The 24,260-nt window shown below is 37.6% G+C and overlaps 2 protein-coding genes across 10 annotated transcripts in view; one reads left to right on the top strand and one right to left on the bottom strand.

The window, feature by feature from the left end:
* INO80D (INO80 complex subunit D) overlaps positions 1 to 23,976 on the top strand; it is an 83,229-nt gene extending 59,253 nt beyond the window's left edge. For all 9 annotated transcript variants that reach the window (XM_076005858.1, XM_076005857.1, XM_076005856.1 and 6 more), the window contains 4 exons: positions 2,251 to 2,384; positions 8,845 to 9,062; positions 10,568 to 10,725; positions 11,820 to 23,976. In XM_076005858.1, coding sequence (XP_075861973.1) covers positions 2,251 to 2,384; positions 8,845 to 9,062; positions 10,568 to 10,725; positions 11,820 to 12,985 — 1,676 coding nt within the window. In that variant the 3' untranslated portion in view covers positions 12,986 to 23,976. The remainder of the gene's footprint in view (positions 1 to 2,250; positions 2,385 to 8,844; positions 9,063 to 10,567; positions 10,726 to 11,819) is intronic.
* On the bottom strand, positions 17 to 521 carry LOC109731010 (large ribosomal subunit protein eL27-like). The gene has a single exon (XM_076005353.1). It carries the CDS (start codon positions 446 to 448, stop codon positions 17 to 19), a length of 432 nt encoding a protein of 143 aa, XP_075861468.1. The 5' UTR covers positions 449 to 521.
* Positions 23,977 to 24,260: the final 284 nt, after the last annotated feature.

Below are 24,260 nucleotides of genomic sequence, written 5' to 3'. Positions count from 1 at the left end.
AATGTAACTTCTAATTTTAAAAAAATTTTAATAACTGAAACAACCACAGCTTCTGGAAGAACCACTTGTGTGTCTTGTACCTCTCTTCGAACTTGACTTTGCCCCAGCCACCTCGGGCCTTGACATCCTTGTTGATGACAGTTTTGTCCAAGGGGACATCCACACAGTACCTTGTGGACACGAGGTGATTGTAGTTATAAACTTTCGCAGAATCCTTGACCTTTGACCCCGTGGTGGCTTTCTTGCCTGTGGTAGCAGCTGTCACTTTGTGGGGATGGTAGTGGTCAGTTCCAGCCACCAGAGCATGGCTGTAGGGGCAGTCCGAGGTGCCATCACCAATGTTCTTCGTTATCGCGCCTCTGCGTCTAGCCAGGACCAGCACCACTTTCCCCGGTTTCATGAACTTCCCTCTTCCTGGTGCCGCTGGAACACTCGGCCCCCAGGCCATGGATGGCCTCAGATTGGAAGACCCAGCCCAAGTTTCTGTAACTTCTAATTTTCATGAAGTCCTCTGAATAATTTTTTTCTGCTTCCCTTATTGTGATTCTTTAATCAAAAATCACAGCAATGAATATAAGTAATGTTTGAGTATATTATTGAGTAAAATTAACTGTTTCACTTATATAAATTAACTGGCCAAATTGGAATTCTGTATGGTTCCCGTTCATTGGTTCCGTCCTGGCCAAGTTGCTTATGTCATCCCTCAGCAAGGTAATTACTTCAGTCACAGGTCGCTTATGTTCTTATTTGAGGAACTGATAATTGTCAGCCAGTCTTCACATTGATAGTAAAGATGTGTTTTTGTATTCTTACCAAATAACTTTTATGTGTTTGCATAGTTTTCTCTTTTCAATGGGAATATTTTCAATAAGGTGTTAATAATGTCAGCCGAAGTATCATATAAACTACCCTGTTTGAAAGCTTCTATGTTTGTCAGCTTTTGCTTTATCTCCTCTACTGGTCTTTAGTTTTGCTTGTCTATCAGTAGAGGTCCTTGAGAGACTATGTTCTAGGATTTCATGCTAAATTATTAAAGAGGGATATAAAGAAAAAGAATCACAACAAAATAAGTAAAATTGACAGCAAATAGCAGGTTCTTCCGATGGCTGTCACTTAATTATATATTGTTAATAGAATTCTGGTCCCTCAGATGGTTCCCAATAGCATGTAAGAAGCAACTATAACACGCATTGATGGAAAGATCAAATCACATTATTTAGAAACTGTTTTAGTCTGCCAAGAAAGCTATACAGTTTTACAGTGTGCCTTTTACAGCATGGCATTAATTTTACTCTTTGTAGTGAGTACAGTGCTGATTTGAAATAAATGGAAGATAACGAACATCACTGACTGGGAAAGAATATACCTTAAGACAATATACTTGGGGGAAACCTATGCTAGGGAGCTTTAGGCTGGTGACAAAATCTTATTGCTCTCACTTTTATTAAATATTTAAAATTGAGTAGCATTTTAAGAATAGTAGTAATTCTTCTTCTTAACTAGCTATTTAATTTTCACCCTCCTTTCTGTTCTTGAAGTTATATTTTCACAGCTTTTTCAGCAGCAGTTTCTATAATATGTAATAAAGGCTTTATAATAGCCTAAACTATAAACCATAAAGGATAAACATAAAGGTATTTCCTTAATATAGATATAAGGTAAATCTTAAGGAAATGTAGTGGCTAAAAGTATGAATGCTTAAAAATATTGATGGTTTTCCAATTTTAATAGCAAAATTTTGATTTAAAAGTAATTTTTCATGAGTTGTGACTGAGTTTGGAGAGGGGAATGTAAAATGAAAAATTCAACTTCGGACAGATGAATTTTTTTTATAATCATGCCTTAAAATTTCTTATTCTGGATGAGTATCATAAGCAGAAAGTTGTCATTTTAAAAGTTGTTTTTTAAAAAACCATTAAGTGGAACTCTAAGTGCAGTTTGTGTGTTGAGAAGGAAATGACCCTGTTTCTTCAAATAACAGAGTTTGGTTCAGAGTGGCCATAAAGGAGACTCATGTTAGGAGCCCATTAGCATAACAGACTCCTTCAGAATTATCATCTGATAAATAATGATGGTAACTTCAACTGTTATCATTTTCCCATGTCAGTAGTAGGGCTGGGTACTTAGCTTTTGTAGATAATAAAATCTATGCTTATTAAACATAAGTAAGGGAAGAAGTGGATTTTATATAGAAATTGAAAAGTTAAATAGAGTTTCAGAATATTTTATTCCTAACTTAAAAAAAAACAGATATCCTCTTGAACCGCTCTCAGCAGCTCTTCTCAAGCTGCACAGCCAGGTTTGCAGATGGACAGCAGTGCTCCGTGCCAGTTTTTGACATTACACACCAGACACCTCTGTGTGAAGAACATGCCAAAAAAATGGTAAGTTCTGTAACAGGCCTTCAAAATTTTGATAACTATCCACTGTAGGAAATACTTTGTGACTTAGTATGAACTATGTGTGCATATAAATCACCGAAACAAATTTTGTACAGCAGTTTTTCTTACTACCCTTAAGATACATTTTTGGCTGAGCCCAGTGGCTCACCGGGCTACTGTGGGAGGTTGAGGCAGGAGGATCACTTGAGCCCAGGAGTTTGAGACTAGCCTAAGCAATATAGCGAGATGCTTTCTCTACAAAAAATTTAAAATATAACTGCCATGGTGACGTGCATCTGTAGTCCCAGCTACCCGAGAGGCTGAGGCAGGAGGATGGCTTGAGCCCAGGAGTTCGAGGTTGCAGTGAGCTATGATAATGCTACACTGTACTCCAGCCTGGGTAACTGTGAGACTTTGTATTAACAACAACAGGCTGGGGGTGGTGGCTCATGCCTGTAATCCTACCACTCTGGGAGGCCGGGGGGGGGGGGGGGGTCATTGCTTGAGCTCAGGAGTTCGAGACCAGCCTAAGCAAGAACAAGACCCCATCTCTATTAAAAATAGAAAAAATTAGCTGGGCATGGTGGTGCACGCCTGTAGTCCCAGCTACCTGGGAGGCTGAGGCAGGAGGATCACTTGAGCCCAGGAGTTTGAGGTTGCTGTGAGCTAGGCTGACGCCAGGGCACTCTAGCCCAGGCAAGAGAGTGAGACTCTGTCTCAAAACAACAACAACAACAAAAAAGGATACATTTTATTGCCTTAAGATACATAATTTATACATAGCAGATTTTCCAGACTTTCTCTGTCCTTTTCTCGATTTTTGCTTTTTTATATACAATTTTGTAAATGTCTTGGATATTTGATAATTTTGGTCAAAAATCAAATGTTTCTATCATTCTGTTTAACTTAATTGTTTTAGTTAATGCTATTATCATAAACCCTAATAAGTTTGGAATACTTTGGAGGAGAGACAAATTTGGATTAGGGAAATACCTGAATTATGTAATCATTTAAAAAATAAGTTCATTTTTTTTTTTTTAATTTTAGCGTATTATGGGGGTACAAGTGTTAAGGTTACATATATTGCCCGTGCCCCCCTCCCCCCTTGAGTAAGAGCTTCAAGCGTGTCCATCCTCCAAATGTTGCACATCTTACTCATTGCGGTTGTATATACCCATCCCCTCCTCCCCCTAATAAGTTCATTTTTATTGTTTCACCCATCACTTATTGTAAGTCATTGGGCTATGTACTAAAAAGTCAAGTAAGGTACTTCCTGCCCTCTGTATGCATTTTATGGTTTTCAAGGGTGCATCAGGGTAAGGGAATTGGCATTAGACCAGCACTTACTAGTTTAAGGTTGTGATCCTGGCTTTAGCCACACTAGGGACTCGTTATTCAACCTTTTCTAGACCTCAGATTCCATGTATCTAATTCAATAGCTTCTTCCCCAAGAACTTCTTTTGTTTTTTAGGTTTTTCTTTTTTGTTTATTTTTTTTTGAGGTTCAAATTTTAATTATTTTATTTTTTTTATTACGGCATATTATGAGGGTACAGATTTTAAGGTTTCAATAAATGCCCTTTTCTCCCTCCCCCCTTAGGTTTCTTTTAAGGACCATATGTTTTGAAAAGTTTGTGTACTGAAGTACATGTACAAATGTTGAATAATTATTTTCCCATTTTAATTTAAAATATGGGCATTTTTGTTAGCTTATTTAGGCTTTGTCATGACTAAGGAATACTTTCCAGTCCTTTTTGAATCACTTTTGTGGGCCTTCAATGATGATTTCACAGACCCTTGTTAATGTGGACTCTGTAGCTTTCAAGGCACTGAAGTAAACGGTCCTAGATATTTCAGCATACTTCTAAGAATAGGTAAATTTGTTATTTGGGAAGCTATATACTTTAGTATCTGCTTCAATGATTTAATATGAGTGAATTTTTGATTCCTATAATAACACATATTATGAAAGCTTTGAAAGAAATTTAAAGCAGTTTATTCTTTTCAGCTTGTTAAACATTCCTACTAAGGCAAAATCAATGAGGCAAACCTAAGGTTGAATTAGTGTAATGTAGTCATAAAATAATATATATAATATAATAATATAAAATAAAGTACTACATAAATAAGTAATAATATTAATTAGATTTGTGAAAAGTCTTTTTATTTATTTGTTTTATTTTAGCGTATTATGGTGGGGATACAAGTGTTAAGGTTACATATATTGCCCATGCCCCCCCTCGAGTAAGAGCTTCAAGTGTGTCTGTAAAAAGTCTTTACAATACAAATTTCGAATGTGGTTTTCTGTCTAAAGGCAGTTGCAAAATCTGATACTGGTTTGAGCAATTTTTGTTTTAGATTAAAAATGACATAAGAAACTGTAACAAACACTTGAATCCCATCTATGCCCCTCTAAGAGACTTACACTACAAGACAAAAACTATGTGCCAATCTCTTGGCTCTACTTTCATACTATATCCTGAACCCAGACACATTTTGCCAACCTTACTGCTACCATCCTAGCCGTTAGTTACCATCATCTTTGTCTGGCTTATTGCAGTAGTCCCCTAATTGAGCTCCCTTTTCTTGTCATACCCTTTGTCACCGCAGGTGTATTGTGTGTTGTGTGTTTCACTTTCTTCGAATTAAATTCATTTTTGAGTGTACAGGGTTATGAGTTTTGACAGATGCATACAATTGTATGACCACCACCATAATCAAGATAACACTTCCATGACCTCCCAAAATTCTCTTGTGCTATCCCTGTGTAGTGAACTCTTTACTCCCTCCCTACTGATCTGTTTGCTGCCCCTATAATTTTGCATTTTCCAGAATGTCATATAAATTGGATCTTACAGCATATAGCCTTTACAGCAGGCCTTTTGCAATATATATGTAATCATTTTAGTTCCATGATCAAAACCTTTTAATGGCTTCTCATCACATCTAAAACCAAATTCAAAATTTTTACTGTGGCCCTTGAGGCACTTTCTGATCTGGCCCTTGCAGCCTCTTCAGCTTCATCTCACGTGCCTCTCCTCGCTCCTCGAGTTCCAGCAACACTGGCCTTTTGCTGTTTCTTGGACACTGTAAGTGTACTCCCACCTCAGGGACTTTCTCTTCTTTTCCTGGAATGTTCTTTCTCCAGGTTTCTACATGGCTCACTATTTCCTTTTATTCAGGTTTCTGATCTAGAGTTGCCTCATCAAAGAAGCCTTCTTCTACCTGCCTGTTACCCTGTACCCATACTCTGCCTCATTTTTCTTTCTAACATTTATCTGTCTAACATTCCATTGCTCTTTTTTCTTTCAGAATATTACAGAGATGCAAATGTTTTGGTTATGTGGATTGCTCTTGTACTGCTTGAGAAAAAGTCATAAGTATGCCCATCACCCAAATAGTGTACATTGTACCCATTAGGTGTGATTTCACCCATCCCTCCCGCCCCCCTGGCCTGCTAGATTTCCCTTTGAGTTTTATATGCTCATGAGTGCTGATCACTTAGATCCAATATAATAGTAAGTACATGTGATGTTTATTTTTCCATTCTCGTGATACTTCACTTAGGAGAATGGTCTCCAGTTCCTTCCAGGTTGTTACAAAAGATATTAATTCATCGATTTTTTTTTTTATGGCTGAGTAATATTCTATGGTATACATATACCACATTTTATTAATCCACTCATGAATCAACAAGCACTTGGGTTGATGCCAGACCTTTGCATTGTGAATTGTGCTGGAATAAACATTTGAGTGCAAATGTCTTTTTGGCAAAATGGCTTATTTTCCTTTGGGCATATACCCAGTAGTGGGATTGGTGGATCAAATGGTAGGTCTACTTTTAGTTCTTTGAGGAATCTCCATACTATTTTATACAGAGGTTGTACTGGTTTGCAGTCAAACAACAGTGGATAAGTGTTCCTGTCTCTCCACATCCACTCCAGCATCTGTGGTTTTGGGACTTGTTGATAAAAGCCATTCTCACTGGAGTTAGGTGATATCTCATTGTGGTTTTAATTTGCATTTCCCTGATAATTAGAGACATTGAACATTTTTCCATATGTATGTTGGGCATTTGTCTATTCTTCTTTTGAAAAATTTCTGTTCATGTCTTTTGCCCACTTTTTTTTTTTTTTTTTTTTTTTTTTTGAGACAGAGTCTCGCTTTGTTGCCCAGGCTAGAGTGAGTGCCGTGGCGTCAGCCTAGCTCACAGCAACCTCAAACTCCTGGGCTCCAGTGATCCTTCTGCCTCAGCCTCCCGGGTAGCTGGGACTACAGGCATGCGCCACCATGCCCGGCTAATTTTTTATATATATATCAGTTGGCCAATTAATTTCTTTCTATTTATAGTAGAGACGGGGTCTCGCTCTTGCTCAGGCTGGTTTTGAACTCCTGACCTTGAGCAATCCGCCCGCCTCGGCCTCCCAAGAGCTAGGATTACAGGCGTGAGCCACAGCGCCCGGCCTTTTTGCCCACTTTTTAATGGGGTTGTTTGATTTCTTTCTTGCTGATTTGCTTGTGTTCTTTGTAGATTCTGATTATTAGCCCTTTATCAGATGTATAGCATGCAAATATTTTCTCCCATTCTGTAGGTTGTCTGTTTGCTGTGTTGATTGTTTCCTTGGCTATGCCATTATTTATTACTTTGTTTATTGTCTGTATTCTCCTACTAGAACATAGACTTCACAAGAGCAGGAACATTTTTTGTTTGTTGCTACATTCCTAGTGCTTAGAACAGAAATGCTGAGTAAGTAATTGCTGAATGAATTTATGGTCAGGCACATGGTTGGGTGGGGTTAAATTGAGAACTAGACTTGGCCACTAGGATGCGGCAGCCATCCTTAGAAGAGCCTCAAGCTGCAGGAAGTGTAGGCTGGCAGGCAGAATGTGGTATTCCAGCAGGTATGAGATCATACAACAGATGGTAAGTTAGTAAATGCATTGTCTTGACACAGCAGTAGAATGAGACACTTAGAAAGTTGAGAGTGAATTTCAGCTAGGTAAATGAACAGTTGGCATTAGAAAGCCTCCAGGAAGGAGGGGCTCTAGCTCTCTAGAGGAGCTAAATGAGGAATTGCCCTGAGCAAGGCAGGACATTGATCATGGGCAGTTCTGTGTGGAATACCTGGCCTCATACCAAGAATGCCAGAGAGGTACTAGGCAGGAGCCAAAACCAGAACCAGGTGATCATCAGGAGTCCTTACAGGTAGGGCTTGTTAATCTTGGGGTGAGCTCTCTAACTTTCTCCTGCCTGAGATCAGCACTGGTGCCAGAGGGAAAGCCCAAAATGGATGCTGGGCACTGGTAGTTGCTCGTTTGCTATTTGTTGAATTAAATAGGGGACACCATACATGTAGACCTCAAGTGTTGAGCTAAAAAGAACCACAGAGTCTAGGAAGCGCCTCTTTCTTTGTTTTATAAATTTGTGTATTTGTGTCTCAAGAGTCCATGTTTGCATTCAAGTATTTGAGTGGGATTAAACTTCTTTTTAGATTTCCTGAATTTATGCTTTAGTTTTATTTTCTTATTTTGAATTTGATGCTAATGATAGTTATAGTGTATTTAGTTAATAAGAGTTATTATAGAATCAAATCAGAAGTGGCATCAATTACAAAACCCACTGTTTTATATATGTTTTATAATGCTGCCAATGATACAGTGCTTTTCTTAACAGTTAAAATTATTGTTTTATACTTGTTGAAAGAGCTTTTTAAAGTCATATTTAGACATAGATTTTTATCTTCTATATCACTCCTGGTTCCAGCTATAATATTTGACATGCGAAAGTAGATATTTTCTACACACTTCAGTTATAACACAATTTCATTTACTCTGTAGTTATTTTCCTTTCTCACTTGGTTGTTGCTTTGCAAAAAAAACTAAAACAAAACAGAATTATGGTCAGTTCAATATTGAATATTTGCTTTACTAATAATTTTATACCCTGCTGCTCTTTGTGTCTTTCTGCGTACACAAAATTTTTTCCTCCACATGTAGTACCAACAGTGCACATACCTTAATTCAGACAATGCCTATGCAATGAACTGTAACCAAGTTTGGGCGTAGGTAGGCAGTGCCAACTATAATGCCCTTCACCTGGCTGACAGAAATTGTAATATGCCAACATTGTAAAACGCTTCCAAGTTGCAGAGATATTTTTAAAATGTACATCTTGGAATTGATGAAATATGGCATCTTAATCCATTTGCATGGCTGTAACAAAGTACCATAGAATGAGCAGCTTGTAAACAACAGAAATTTACGTCACACAGTTCTGGAGGCTAGATGTGAATTAAATGAATTATGTTTTTGTTTATTTAATTATTGTTATACGTAGTTTTAGGCATAAAGTAACGTTTTAGGGATTGTATAGAATATTAAGAGATATAAGTATTCTTTTGCATAGCTGTTAGGTTTTTCCCAAGTAATTTCAGTTTTTAAAAACCCACTTATTCATTCCCAAGGATAATTTCTTGAGAGGAGATAACTCCCGTAAAGTTCAGCACCAGCAGCAGAGGAAACCCAGGAAAAAAACCAAGCCTCCTGCACTTACCAAAAAACACAAGAAGAAGAGAAGGCGTGGACCTCGTCGACCCCAAAAACCCATTCCCCCTGCCGTGCCCCAAGGGAACCTCAGCATGCCCACCAGCGTCTCACTGCCTGTGGAGACCTCTCAGATCCGGTCAGTGGTGGCACTGGGATTTACTTTTTTTTTTTTAATGTTTTCTGGTTGTTCTCAACACATCTAGCTTCACGAGGGTATCATAAAGTAGGCACTAGGCTCCAAAAGCCATTCAGCATATCAGCCTAGACTTTTTACAGTTCTGGATACAAATTTCATCTCTATCGGGGCTGTGTTAGATCTAAAATAAAGCTTTTGATTACAAAAAAGCAAAAAGATGCCCAGCTTTTAAAAATTTCACCACGGCCTGGCTCGGTGGCTCACGACTGTAATCCTAGCACTCTGGGAGGCTGAGGAGTCGGGCGGATCGCTCGAGGTCAGGAGTTCGAAACCAACCTGAGCAAGAGCGAGACCCTGTCTCTACTATAAATAGAAAGATATTAATTGGCCAACTAATATATATAGAAAAAACTACCCGGGCATGGTGGCACATGCCTGTAGTCCCAGCTACTTGGGAGGCTGAGGCAGGAGGATTGCTTGAGCCCAGGAGTTTGAGGTTGCTGTGAGCTAGGCTGATGCCACGGCACTCACTCTAGCCTGGGCAACAAGCGAGACTCTGTCTCAAAAAAAAAAAAAAATAATAATAATTTCACCAGAAATTCCATATATGTTCCAATAGAAATATTCCATCAGAAATATGATGCCGGCCCAGACGTGGTGGCTCACACCTGTAATCCTAGCACTCTGGGAGGCCAAGGCAGGAGGATTGCTTGAGGTCAGGAGTTCCAGACCAGCTTTAGCAAGAACAAGACCCTGTCTCTACTAAAAATAGAAATAAATTAGCTGGACAACTAAAAATAGAAAAAATTAGCTGGTATGGTGGTACCCACCCGAAGTGCCAGCTACTCAGGAGGAGGCTGAGGCAAGAGGATCACTTGAGCCTGGGAGTTTGAGGTTGCTGTGAGCCAGGCTGATGCCACCGCACTGTAGCCAGGGCAACAGAGCAAGACTCTGTCTCAAAAAAAGGTGGGGGGGGTATGAGCAGTATTAATTTTGGCAGGATTAAGCATTTTGACCAGGTGAATGAGACCAGGTGAATGTTTCAGCTGTTTAAGCGTTTTAATTTTACCTGTTAGTTTATTTCATTTTTAAATTATTATTTTGACTGGATTTGAAATTCTACTAGAAAGTATTGACATACTTAATACACCAAATTGTGACTCATTCTACTAATTTGAAAATATTATCTATTAAAATAATAATAATATTATCTAGTAATGGTTATTGTCTCTTAATACATGGGTAAAAGTTGCAGAAATCCATGCATACAGTGAGGTCTATCTTTTTACAATGCCTCTGCTTTCAAATTTCCTTCTCTTAAAGTAGGAGAGGAGACACTTAAAGTTAGGATTTCCTATGTTTGAATGGAATGTAAAAAACCTGAAAGACATTAGCTTCTTTTCCTGTTGGATGCACTTGTCTCTGTGACCCTGGCACAAAGGTATGGGATGGGGGTGCCACGGGGCCAACTGAGCCATCCTTCCCATCCATGCCATCTTTCCCAGGAGCCCGTCCACGCCAGAGCTGAGTGCTGATGAGTTGCCGGATGACATTGCCAATGAGATCACTGACATTCCACATGACTTGGAATTGAACCAGGAGGACTTCTCAGATGTCCTGCCACGGCTCCCTGATGACTTACAAGATTTTGATTTTTTTGAAGGTATAGTCAATATTTTGATTCAAGGACCCGGTTTTAAAAATGAGTTTATAAGAAAGGAAATGGTTTTTTGAGATGTGTTTGAAGTTTTCCTCTTCAAATATAATGTCTTTCACTGTAGATAGAAAATATAATACCGCTAAAGCTATTTTACTCTTTCCAGATGATGAGGAATGCACAATTTGTTTAGCCATCTTACCATTTGATAGCTAGGTTTATAACTTTGTTCTTTTAAAAGGAATAAATTTAGTTTATTTTTGAACAAAGACATTTTAAACATAAATTTATTGAGGTCTTTTAGAACTTGCCCTGATTTTAATACGCCACCCTGTACTTTGATTGGAGTACACTTTCCCAAAACAAAGTTTGCCTAATCCCACCAATTCCTCAGTGCTTTCAGGGGAAATCTTTTATACTTTTAGAATGTTTATTTCACCATTAAAAATTGGATATTTTCATGGTGATTAATAAAGTTCTTAACAGATTTTTGTTAATAATAGAAATGAAATCAAAGTGGGTCTGTGGGCTTCCATTTTGTGAAAATTAGTTGGAAATGGGAAAAGAATACGGGGGAAGGATTAGAGAGTTAAGTGGAAGCATTTTGAAAGATAGCCCATGAAATGAACCGTGTGCGTAGTGTCGTGCGAAAGTTTACGTGTGAACTTCTGTGATCTAGTCTTCCACAGCTGCCCTCCAGCAGGAAGCGTCTAGGTGTGGAAACAGTAAGGCGGACTGTTCCACACAGCCTTTGTCTCAAATCTGAAATGATATGTTTTCTATTTTAATGACATTAGTATAATTTTAGGCAAAAACCTGTATAATCAAATACTTACCATGAGTTTTAAATTGATAATCCTTAGAGTTCCTAAGAATTTAACACTTGCATTAGATGGTTTTTGAGAGTATTATAAATAATGACGATTCAAGTTCCAGGATAGCTGCCATTTCAGACCTGTCCTCTGTATTAATTTTTCACTCTTTCCTTCCAATCCAAATCTTGGAAGCTTAGTATTGTTTAAAATAACTCACATGTATGATTTTTGTGATATAGAACAGGTAAAAGCTCCACTGATTCTCTATGGCTTTTGTTGACTCAGGGAAGAACGGAGACCTCCTCCCAACGACCGAAGAGGCTGAGGAGCTTGAACGGGCCTTGCAGGCGGTAACTTCTCTCGAGTGCCTGAGTACCATTGGGGTCCTTGCCCAGTCAGATGGTGTGCCAGTCCAGGAGTTGTCAGATAGAGGAATAGGGGTGTTCTCCACAGGTACTGGAGCTTCAGGAATCCAGTCCCTGAGCCGAGAAGTAAACACAGACCTAGGGGAGCTATTGAATGGGCGTATAGTACACGATAATTTTTCTAGTCTAGAGCTGGATGAGAACCTGCTCCGTTCTGCTACTTTGTCTAACCCACCTACACCCCTGGCAGGGCAGATCCAGGGGCAGTTCTCTGCCCCAGCCAACGTTGGCCTTACTTCTGCCACTCTGATCAGCCAGAGTGCACTTGGGGAGAGAGCCTTCCCAGGACAGTTCCATGGACTTCATGACGGCAGCCATGCCTCCCAGAGGCCACATCCTGCCCAGCTGCTGAGCAAGGCAGAAGACCTAATCACCTCACGACAGCAATACAGCAGTGATCATTCACACTCCTCGCCCCATGGAAGCCATTATGATAGTGAGCACGTGCCGTCTCCCTACAGTGACCATATCACCTCTCCCCATGCAACATCCTACTCTGGTGATAATATGGCAGCTACCTTTTCAGCAGAGATGCCCATCATGGCGCAGCACTTGCTCCCAACCCAACTCGAGGTGCCACTTGGAGGAGTGGTAAACCCCAGAACTCACTGGGGTAATCTCCCTGTCAGCCTTGGAGATCCCTCCCCATTTAGCAACCTTCTTGGCGCAGATGGACATCTTCTTTCCACTTCCCTATCCACGCCACCCACCACTTCGAACTCAGAGACCACACAGCCTGCCTTCGCCACCGTGACCCCCAGCAGCTCCAGTGTGCTTCCGGGGTTACCGCAGACCAGCTTCAGTGGCATGGGGCCTTCTGCTGAACTAATGGCCTCCACCTCTCCCAAGCAGCAACTCCCTCAGTTCAGCGCAGCCTTCGGCCACCAGCTGAGTTCTCACAGTGGCATTCCTAAGGACCTGCAGCCCAGCCACAGCTCGATAGCCCCTCCTACAGGCTTCACAGTAACAGGTGCCACAGCTACAAGTACCAATAATGCATCTTCTCCCTTTCCCTCCCCTAATTGAGTGCGTCTGTATGTTTGCAGGCAGGTGGGGAACCTGGTGTTTTCTATCTTTGTTTCCTCTTTAGCACCCTTCTCCTCTTTTCCTAAAGAAGATTTTAAAAATAACAGATGGGGATTCGAGGGGCACCCCGTTCCCAGTTCAACAAGTGGCCCTGCAGTGGACCTTGCTTCAGTGTTCACATGCGCTCCTCAGCACTGGTGCTCATTCCCTCCTGGCAGGTCTACTTGGCCCCAGTGGTTTCCCTAGTGGTTCAGCACAGTGACTGGATAGGATGGATTTTTAGCAGCAAGTCCTAGAAGTGGAAGATACCTCAGATTACCAGTGCCCTTTACTATATCCTAGTATTCAGATCAATGCTTTCCATTCTTTTGCCAGGTTTTTACATAAGTGGTTCTAGATAGAATGAATCCTATTAACTGAGTTCCAGTGTAAGAGACAGCAAATGGTGTGTGGCAGGTGGAGGCTCTGACATAGCACCAACTGCTAAGTGTCACAGTGAGGCCAGGATTCCATTCCTAATTGTGATCATGTTTAACTAAAAGAAAAAAATTTGTCTTTTGACTGCCTGTGAGTATGCGTGTGCTCATGTGTGTGTTTTTGTGCAGTGCAGGAAGCAACTGTCCCATTGTTTTTTGTTTTTTTTTTTTCCTCCCTGTTATGAATATCAGGCTCTTAACTTTTCTCCTTTTCAACATCTCACAACCCTAATAAGATTGGCCGTTCTTTTCCACTGAGTTAACTAAAGTTTCCTGAATAGGGAGGGTGGTGGTCTGGTTGTGTGAATAGCACAACCTTTTTCTACTAAAAGTTACCCCAAGAAGAAACAGAATACAAAAAGGTGAATTCACATCAGTGACCTGGGGATGTCATGAAAAGCTTGTCCGGAGAGACTGCAGGGTTGTCGAGGTTCTGGGGCCTGACAGTCACTTCCTTTTCAGACATACGTTTGTTTCTAAGTCCCTCTCTCATGGAACACATTTGCAAGATGTAATTAAAGAAAATGTATTGATGTGAAAAAGCAGGATAGGTCAGATAGATTTGAAAAGATGGGATCTGTGAACTCCTTGATCCATCTTTTGCTTTTGAATTTTTCATGTTTACAGTAGTGATTCTTTGGTAAGATTTGTAAAATGTTGAAGACACTTGTAGAATCAGTGTACCAGTTGTGAAGTGATGTGTAATATCTGAAGGATACACATTTTAAAGTTTCTTTCAAAGCAGAATATGGAAATCAGACATAAATTTTATCCACCCTTTGGTACTTTTAAAATAATTTAAGTACTTAGATTTAAGTAAATTTGGAAATAGTTTTGGGAAATTTTTTTAAAATACCAAGATGTTAGGGTTAAAAGTCATATTGGGTAGTTTAGTAAGTTGGTGACTATAAAATGAATATGTGGGGTTTCTTCTTGCCTGCCTTTTTTTTCCCACTCTCCCCAGAAGGGTAGAAACTAGATTTTAAAGGCATTTCTGCTCTGCTTTTGCTGAAAGTTTCACTGTCCCTTAAGATACCATTGGCTATTTATACCTGAGTCTAGTCTAATTTACATATATATATTTTAAAGGTTAAGTAGAGAGAACATATCTATTAATGATGTGGTTCAATAATTCATTTGTCAGGGAATATTTGATCTTAATTCCTTTCTTAATAGGTAAAGATCTGGATGTATTTTCCTACTTCTTCCTATGAGTAATCTCTTTATGCCATGCTAGTTCTAACCAGTCCCTTCTTTTGAAAGCTTTTCTTTCTCTGCTTTTTAAAGGAATGATGGTGATCAGCAGGCATTATGCAGATACCACGTGCCTGAGATTGTGGAGGGGAAATGTCACATGACTGTATGAAATCATTATATGCCCTATTTTGTATTTATTGAAGTTTCTTTTTGTGGGCCAAAAATATGTTTGTAATATATTTAGTTTCTTTTTTAAAATCATGATAATTGATTGGAAGATTTATTTTTAATAGCTTTGCCTTTTTTGCAGATTGAGAAATTTCTAAATTATAAATTATGTCATAAAGCAAAATTATATTTGGTATCACCATAAATTTCTATTCTGAACGGTGAGAACCGGTAATTTGAGTATTTCTCACCTGTGAACCTCTGTTAGTAAGCTTTTTTATTTTAATGTACTGTAATAAAATGATTATGAGTAGTAACCTCTGCTCAAAAGTGTCATTTAGTTTGCTAAAGTATTTTCACAACCCGTTATAATCATCACTAGATAACTGTCCATTGCTAGCAATTCGGTTTAGTCTCCATTATGTAGCAGAGCAGCACAATGACTTCCTCATCAGCCTTTCTTTGACAGTGAAGGGAAAGTCATAGGTAGTCGATCTGAACTTTTTCTGGCTATGTATCCCTTGTGTTAGCTGCTTAAAATTCTCCAGTTATCAAAACTGAGTTTGCAGTAAGTTGCACGTTTTATTGTTTGCAATTTTCTGTTTTATGTGCATTTAAAAGCAGACCTTCTCTGCTTTTAGTAAGGAGGCACAAAACAAACGATCAGGAATGTTGCCAGTTACAGCTTCACACCAAAAACTTTTGAGTAAATACATTTTTGTTTAGATGCCCATGATGATAGCTGAGAAAAGGGCACTCTTACAAAGTATCAGTGTAGAGTTGAGGACTTAGCAAAACCTTTCCTCTCATTTCATCTACTTCAAAACAAATAAACAAGCTTGCAGTTTGCTTTGCTCTTGTCGTTTCTTGTGAGTCCCTTTTTGGAAGAGAGAAGAACATCTGTAAGCCCAGAGATACCTGTTATGTTTTTCTTCTAGTTTAATGGAGCAATTCTAGTCTGTTAGTAGTAGGTTTGCTATTAATATGTGAAGAAAGGAATGAAGTGTCTTTTACTCCAGAAATATGAAAATTTGTGTCTTTTAAAATAGCACTTATGCTATCATAAGGTAATACTGGAATCAAAAACAGATCTTATATAAGGTCCTAATTAGGTGGAAACTAGCTGTTATTCTATTGTTAAACTCATGAGAAATAGGGACAAAGAAAGTTCATTCTGTTTCTGCAGTTCTTTGGGACCATTTATAAAGGCCAGTTAGATTGTGTTACTGTGATTTAATTTATGAAGTTGCTGCAGTTAATGGATACATTCTGTGCTCTGAGAATCTGAATTCCATTCTAATGTGTGATACTCACTGGCAGTGATCTGTAGCATCTGAAGAAAAGGTGGGCTTTCTCTCCTTTATTCTCTACATAATTATTAATATTATTTTAATTAAATTACTTAAGACATTGTTTTTTTCTCTGTAAAAATGGCTTAGCAATTTGCACATGTGGGTAGGTTATGTAGCTAGTAAACAATTCATGATAGTAAGTAGCAATTATACTTAACCCACCAAGTGACAGACTATGCAATGGAAAACTTTTCTAAGTATCGTCGGCATAGCTTGTACAGCAAAGGATTATTTTCTCTAGTAACCTACTGTGTGTGATATAACTGCTTTATAAATGATTTCCTGAGCAATTTCATGTTGGCAGGCAGTGTGATGTGTCTAGTGTCCCTCTCTGAGATTATAATTTAATAAGAAGCTTATAGTAAATATGGAGATCAAGTTGAAAAGTACTTTTTTTCCCCTGAAAATTGGTGTTACTGTCTTTAGTGGCTTAAGGCTAAAGAAAGCTAATACTTTATTTTTGCCAAATAATTATTTATAAGATTTATTTTTTAAATAAGCCCAGTCTCTCAACTGAAAGTTAAGAATCATCATTTTCTATGAGTAACACTAAAGCTTTTCCTTATCAGAGCTTGTTCTCAATCCATGATCACAATCCACAGTGTCAAAGACAGTCCTTTGATTAGGAAGGAAACCATGTTCGTGATGTACACAGGTGCTCTGACTGCACAGTTTTCTTCTTATGTGAAAGAATTTGCATTTCTATTGCCCCTGCACTGTCCTGTCTTTATAAATTGGCATTAGAATTTGAGCATAGGTAGGTAATCCCGCGCTCTCAGCGCATCCCTCCTGTGCCTTTGCACCACGGGGTGGTGCTGGTGGTGTCAGGCTTCACCAGCCGTCTGTGGTCTGTACGAGGCAATCGCCTTTGTGCCCAGTTAGTAGAAAAAGTTGTTTTTGGTTCATGTTGCAAAAAGATGAGAACATTAACACTAAACTAATTGTTTTATAGGTCTGAGATTCATTAAAAATTATTTTTGGGTCTCTAGTTTTCAGTTTCTTCATCTTCTTCCTGTTTAGCCTTCTTTTAAAATTCTATTGAATTCTATTCTTAATCTGATATATAGAGAATAATGTTAACAGTCTTCTAAATGGTCAACACAACTCTCCAGTTTAATGAAGCAATTTAGAGGTTTCCTTAAAAGACAATTTAGTTGTACTGAACACTCTTCATTTATATCTCTTTTATCACCAATCTCTACATTGTTCCAAGAATTTTTTTCTGATAGAAAATATATTTATTGGGATGGGGTTATATATATGAAAACACATAGATTTTTTTTCCTGTCTCAATAAATTGAAAATAACAATCTTCACTGGCATCCTATAGAAAAATAAGACAATTTAATGATTTCTTAACATCTTGATCTTTATAAGCTTTCCTATATTCTGGAATAAGCCAAAATCATGTTTAATAAATTAAAGTAACATTCTAAATGCTGTCTTTCTGGCCGGGCGCGGTGGCTCATGCCTGTAATCCTAGCTCTCTGGGAGGCCGAGGCGGGCGGATTGCTCAAGGTCAGGAGTTCAAAACCAGCCTGAGCAAGAGCAAGACCCTGTCTCTACTATAAATAGAAAGAAATTAATCGGCCAACTGATATATATATATGTAAAAAATTAGCTGGGCATGGTGGCACATGCCTGTAGTCCCAGCTACTCGGGAGGCTGAGGCAGGAGGATTGCTTGAGCCCAGGAGATTGAGGTTGCTGTGAGCTAGGCTGACGCCACGGCACTCACTCTAGCCTGGGCAACAAAGTGAGACTCTGTCTCAAAAAAAAAAAATAAAAATGAATAAATAAATGCTGTCTTTCAAAAAAAACTAATAAAATACCAGTGAAGAACGTGTTTGGATATCTGTTCAACATTTTCCCCTGACCAATGAGTTAGGAAAGAAAACATAAAACATGTCCCCCTCTAATAACCAGTGTCATTAATGCTATAGTTGTAGGTCAAACTTAGCCCAACTTCTAAATAGCAAAAATTCTTTTTTCACTCCAGCTGTTGTGTTTTGTTAGCTTTCCTCTCTGCACTGTGATGCAGAGCTAATACAAGGAAACGTGGCGTTTCAGAGAGAGTAGAGCAAATTTGGTATAATTTTCTTTACCCTGTGTTCTCCAATATTGGGAATTTTTGGCTAGTGTGAATAGCAGAGTTTTTGGTGAATCTGATAAACAGTCTTTGAAAAATCTATCTAATGCTCAGTGAGCTACCTAGGGCAGCTTTCCTTCCTCTCTGCCGCCTGCTTGCCTCTGCCCACCCCAGTACTGAAGCATGCACATGCACTCACGTGATCATACTGATCCTGGCCGGAGAGTAATAGAATCCTCTTCTTTCACTTTATTTTTTGTTTGTTTGTTTGTTTTTGTTTGTTTGTTTTTTTAAGCTGGGGACCACTGAAGTAAGCTCTATATGCACCCAAAGTTCCCCTTGGAAAAATTTTCAACATGCAGTGCAGAAGGCTCCAATGCAGCTAAATGCCACATCATTGCTTTTACTTGGGGGAATAGACTGATTTGCCCTGAAATGACTCCAACCTGCATCGTTAAGGTACAGTTGGCTCCAATGGATTAGTGCTGAAATGATGGGAAGTTTGACACTTGTTGACGTTGTCTTCATCTGTTTGGAAGGGTTGAATCTGTTCCTCTCAACAGTGATAGTTCTTTTCACTGTATAGTATTGAGTATGTCTCAGGGATTCCTTGTGGAAATTAGGGCAGTTTTTAAAATAAGAAAATAGTTTTCAAAGAAACTAAAGGTGACTCATCATTGACGAGAGCGCAAGAAAGAGAAAACATTTGGTTTCGTAGCCCACAGTGTCTTGCATAGGACTTTTTTCCTTTCTCCTTCAGGCTCTCATCTCAGCTTCAGCATACAGAATCCTTTCCCATCATGCACAGCTTTAAAACTTTTATTTAAAAATTTCCTTCCCCAATGAGCTTTCAGAATACTTATTGTAGATTTTAAGAGAAAAGGTATATTAATTTATGCTATTAACATCACCTCATAAATTATAAGTTTTATACTAAAGCTGTATTGAGTGTAATGAATTATGTTGCCTATGTGTTTAATAGCTAAATAATTATATATGAGCTTTTTTTTTTTTTGACAAAACAAACTAGTGAAGCACCTTTTTACACTGGATCTCTGCCGTGTCAAGGTGTATAGCTATCCTTTGCTACCTTGCAGATATATAAAATAAAAAGGTATCCTGGGGCCTCAAAATGTAGAACACCTTTAGACCATTTATTACTGCTCATAGAACTGTTGAGAATCATGTTCTTTAGTAAATGATCTGTGGTTTACACTTAAGATGGCTAGAAGCTTAGTTACAGGGTAAATAGAAATACATAGATCAAGTAAAACTCCAACTACTGTAGCTGGAATTTGTAAACTAAGTTTTTAAGACCTCTTTTATTTCCTATGGATTTATTCTTTAATTTACAGTTTATTCTGTAAGTTGGGAAGTAAAATAGAGAAAATAATAAATCTAGATGTTCTCAGTGTCTTATTCAGGAACTTTTTATCCCTCCTCACTAAGGAATTCCCACTGTGACTTAAAAATAGAATTAAATTACTTGTGTGCATGTATATGTCTGTATTTTTACACACATGCAAAAATATACATTGGGGGCACGTGTGTGAGAGATATGAATGTGTGCTTATGTAAAAATAGAGAAAGGTAACCGAATGTATTGTAGAAATATGATTTATTTAGCTGAGGGTATTGGAGTTACTTTCTCATTGTCTCTTTTGTATAAATATACCAAATTCTTTATTATATTATCTTATGTTAAAAGGCTAGCTCTGATATCATGTACATTTTATTTTAACCTTTGGATTAACTTATATTATGCTATGTTTTTAAAATGACATGAGAAACAGTAGGTTGTAAGACCAGCCTCTCACTTTTGAGCATAAAAATAAGAGAGACAGACAGACCCAAACATGAGCTGTGTTTATCTATTGTGGTGATGGGACCAGAGATCTGTTGAATCTTTTTTATGTTAATAATAGATTTCTTCATATTTTGAGTAAGAAAATATTATTGATCATCTTTTCTTGGTGAAGTTAAAAAAATTCTAGGCCTTCTATTAAAAATTTTTTGAAGGGGCTGCTTTGTTTAAGGAGTTGGTAGATTCATTTCACCGTGCATATTTCAAAGATAGGGTGGTTTCAATTATTTCCAAATTAAAAAAAAATGGCTCAGTCATGCTATTATTTATGAAGTTAGAGTTCTTCTGGTCCCATATTTTGGCTATAGGAAAAATCATGCTACCCTTGACTTTTACCTGATTTGTATGGAATTTAAAAAAATTTAATCTTAATATTTTAGGTTGTCATTTTGCTACACATTCATTTCTGGAGTATCTAGTGGTCTCATATAGTCAAAACTAGAGTTGTTACTAAATGCTCCAATTACATTTATTTTTAATATAAAATAATCGTGTACTTTGAAATATGTCAACTTCTGATAATATACCTTAATTTGTAGTTGTCTTTGAAGCCTCATTTACTTCATCTTATATATAGTGAAGACCTAGGAAAAAGCTTTATATGTTGTTCTTTTTTAGTTGTATTTTTGCAGCATCTCCCAGTTTCATTCACTCTTGCTTTTGGATTTTAAAAAATCTGCATATTTCCTGTACATATGCATGCAAATGAAAGAAGGGAGTTTGTATTGGTGCCATTTCTCCCTTCAGTTGCTGGTTAATGGGATTTGCTAGAATAAATTCCCCTGATTGAAGGGTGAAAACAGACCCTTTTGTGTATATCTGTATAGAGATGTGTATATGGGATGTGGTGGCACTTTGCTGAATGTGAACTTGCCTTGTCAATGGAAAGATTGAAAAGTATTATGTTTATTTATACATTTGTATAAATCTATATATACACGTATGTATATGTGTGTGTATAGATAAAGCTATATACATATATTTCCCTAAAAAATGTGTGTGTATAATAGGTAAACAGCCTTTGTTAAGCAAGATTGTCTATGGAAAATTCTGGATTATTCTGTAAACCAGAGGAGGTGACAGTCTAGAGTACATCATCAGAGCATATTAAAATGGAAGTCCTTTGGAGTATAGTCCTGTTTATGGTTATACCTGTCTGAACTGTTCTTACTTGCCAGTTCCACTAGTCTTCATCTACCTTCTACTAGTCAGTCTCTCAGCATTTAAAAAAACCCCACACATTGTTGTTTTTTTCCCCTTAATTATGGCCTTTCTAGCCAGAAGTATTTGGCTTAAACATATTTCATTAACTTCTTTGTTGTTTCTCTCTTAAAGATGTTTATCTCTGAAATTTTCCCAGAGGATAAAAGTTTTTTTAATGTTTCCTATAGTAATCTTGAGAATTGGGCATTCATCTTTGTCTCAAAAACAAACAAAAGGCTAACATCCAAACAAAACTAATTTGAAAGTTTTACTGCGATAACTTGGGGATGTTTTATTTAAGTTGAAAAACATAATTATGATTTTTCTTCCTACCGCCCCCCCCAAGGTGATGGTGATAATTATGATTTTATGATTGATATTAGTGTTAGGTTTATTTGCGTATTTATTGTCAGTAATTTGTCATTTAAACATTTTGGTTTGCTTTGTGGTTTAGTCATAAATTTACCATTTACATTTTAATGGGAAGCATACAAAGTCACATGTGAGCCTCTTGAATTCTGTAACTCACTCATTTTATTCATGATGAAACTGCTTTGATGAATTCTGTATTTCCTTTTGACTTTTTTCACAGTTGTGGCATTCTGTTTGAACTTTGCTGCAGCTCTCTAGAAAACTTGCATCCTTATATATTGTGCCTTTAAAGCTCTTATGCACACACAGACAAAAGTGTATATATACATGTTGGAGCATGTGTACATATACTTTCGTATATACTCACACAGTATGTCTCAAGTATATATTGTGGGAGTAGATATATATAGATATTCAAAGGCAATGAAATATTGCTTTCTAGATATATATGTATATAAATAGTGTTGATATAACTGTATATACACATGTATATGTATGAGTTTTAAATGGCAATCTTTTACATTTAGCAAAATGCTGCCCCTACTGGAATATTGTCACTGCAATGGCAGTTGTATGTAATGATTTAAAATACATTATCAAAAGTTATTTAAAGAACATCTAAAAGTCTCATCTAAAGACATCCACACATTATTTATTATCTTCCTTTTTCTTTTATTGCTATGTTTGTTTAACTGATAGGGAGACTGTCATTTTATAATGCCATCTGTCTCATGAGAGTCAGAAAGAGCTGGAGATTCACTGGAGGAACTTTGTGCATTTTTCCTCTCTAAAATGGAGATGTACCATAAACCAGCCTGTTTATTTCAGTTATAAAGTGATCCTAATATTTCCATTAGTGTGTGTCATCCACCATCTCCTAGATCAACTGAATTCACCAATTTGCCTCTTCCTTTCATTAATAAATAATGATCATTGAGATCATTTTGCCTGGGGGAAGCTAACCACTCTCTTGCTGCAGGGAAATATATCACCTAATTGTTATTCTGCCTTGTTGAAAATTCAACTTTAAGGAAGGCAGCTCTCTCATGAAGCTGTCTTAAGCATGTTTTGCGTTTATTTAGTCAAAGATCTTCCCAAACTTTTTTTTTTGAAAGAACTCTAAGTTGCATGTATTTGACATATATTTACTTCTTATTCCCCACAGCTTCAGGTATTTTTCATTAGTATATCAATTTGACACGCTGAATGCAAGAACATTAAGAAAAAACTGTTAAAAATTATTTTGTGATGAGTTAATAGCAGATTACATCTCAAGAATTTGCAGAGGGAGGAAGGTTGATGGACAGTCCTAAATTATAAGATGTTACAAAAAACAGTGGATGGAGTAAGAGTACCACTGAAGACTAAAATAGAGATTGGGGGTTGAATGATTTTGCAGAGTAGCTTAGCTGGAACTTGATATCAGAAGCAGCCTTTAACAAAAAGCCTCTTGGCAATTATATGGTACTAACAACTAGAGTACTGAAGTGTAAGTTGAATCCAAGTTGCAGTGGGAAATCAAAGGTGAGGTAGCTTATTTGAAACCAGTAAATGACAGACAGGTTGGACAGTTTTAAAATCTCTTCTAACAAAGTAACTGCACGGTAGCAAGGACTAGCAGTTCTCAAAGCCCTTCTTTTTCAGTGTTCTCATTCACCTTGGCACACAAGTATGTTTAACAGGCCATACATTAAAAATATTTACAAAAAAAAAAAAAAAGCTGCTTAAAGGGAACTTACAAACTGAGAATCTCTCCTCTATATTTGTGTTGATAGTGGCTGCAAGCTTAGTTATATGCACAAAGGCTAGGAGCCACTTGTTTCTGCACAGACTGTAGGAGCAAGATAAAGAGATGTACAGGTTTTGGTAGGAGCCCCCAGTTCTGCTTGAAAGGCATATCTATGGCATTGGGTGTGATGTTGCTGAGGGAAACCACATTTGGGGAGGTAATGGGCTTTTGGTTTGTAATTTCCCTTTAAACAAGAAGAGATGGCTCACATTTTCCATATATCTCTCAATGAATGTACTGTATTACTGTTTTAAAAATTTGATGAAATAATAATGGATTGGTCTCCTTTTGTTATCTGGTCCTTGTTTAATTTGTTTAAGGGTTTTTGTATACAAAAGTTTACATTTTTATGTATATTTTTCTTGTGTAAAGAACTGATGTAATATGTGTATAAAACACTGTATGTATTATCTGTATATAGTGTGACAAAATGATTTTTCTTTCTTTCTTTTGGATGTATTAATAAATCTTGCTGTGAAGTAGCCTTGTTTTTAGTATAATTTCCTTTGCTTGGATATTGGTGGAAGCTGCTAATACAGGTAGGTTTTTTCAAATTCTATCTAAAATGACTTGAAACTGGTATCCCGCCGTGAAGTCCGACCGGAGGCTGCATCTGAAATTGTTCTATGCTGTAATGGAGGTCTTACAGGCCAGTTTCTAGTTCATTATATCAGAAGCTTCTCTCTTCGTTTTCATAACTTCGCAGACATATGAACTACTTCATGTCGTCTAACCAAAGTTAAAAATAAAACCGCAAAACAGGATG

Source organism: Microcebus murinus, chromosome 8 (genome assembly GCF_040939455.1).
Source record: "Microcebus murinus isolate Inina chromosome 8, M.murinus_Inina_mat1.0, whole genome shotgun sequence".
Classification (NCBI taxonomy): domain Eukaryota; kingdom Metazoa; phylum Chordata; class Mammalia; order Primates; family Cheirogaleidae; genus Microcebus; species Microcebus murinus.
Note: the sequence above shows the minus strand (reverse complement) of the source record. Positions and strands in the feature narration are given on the sequence as shown.

Coding starts and splice junctions, on each gene's coding strand:
- LOC109731010 (XM_076005353.1), bottom strand. CDS start 448: ATGGCCTGGGGGCCGAGTGTTCCAGCGGCACCAGGAAGAGGGAAGTTC.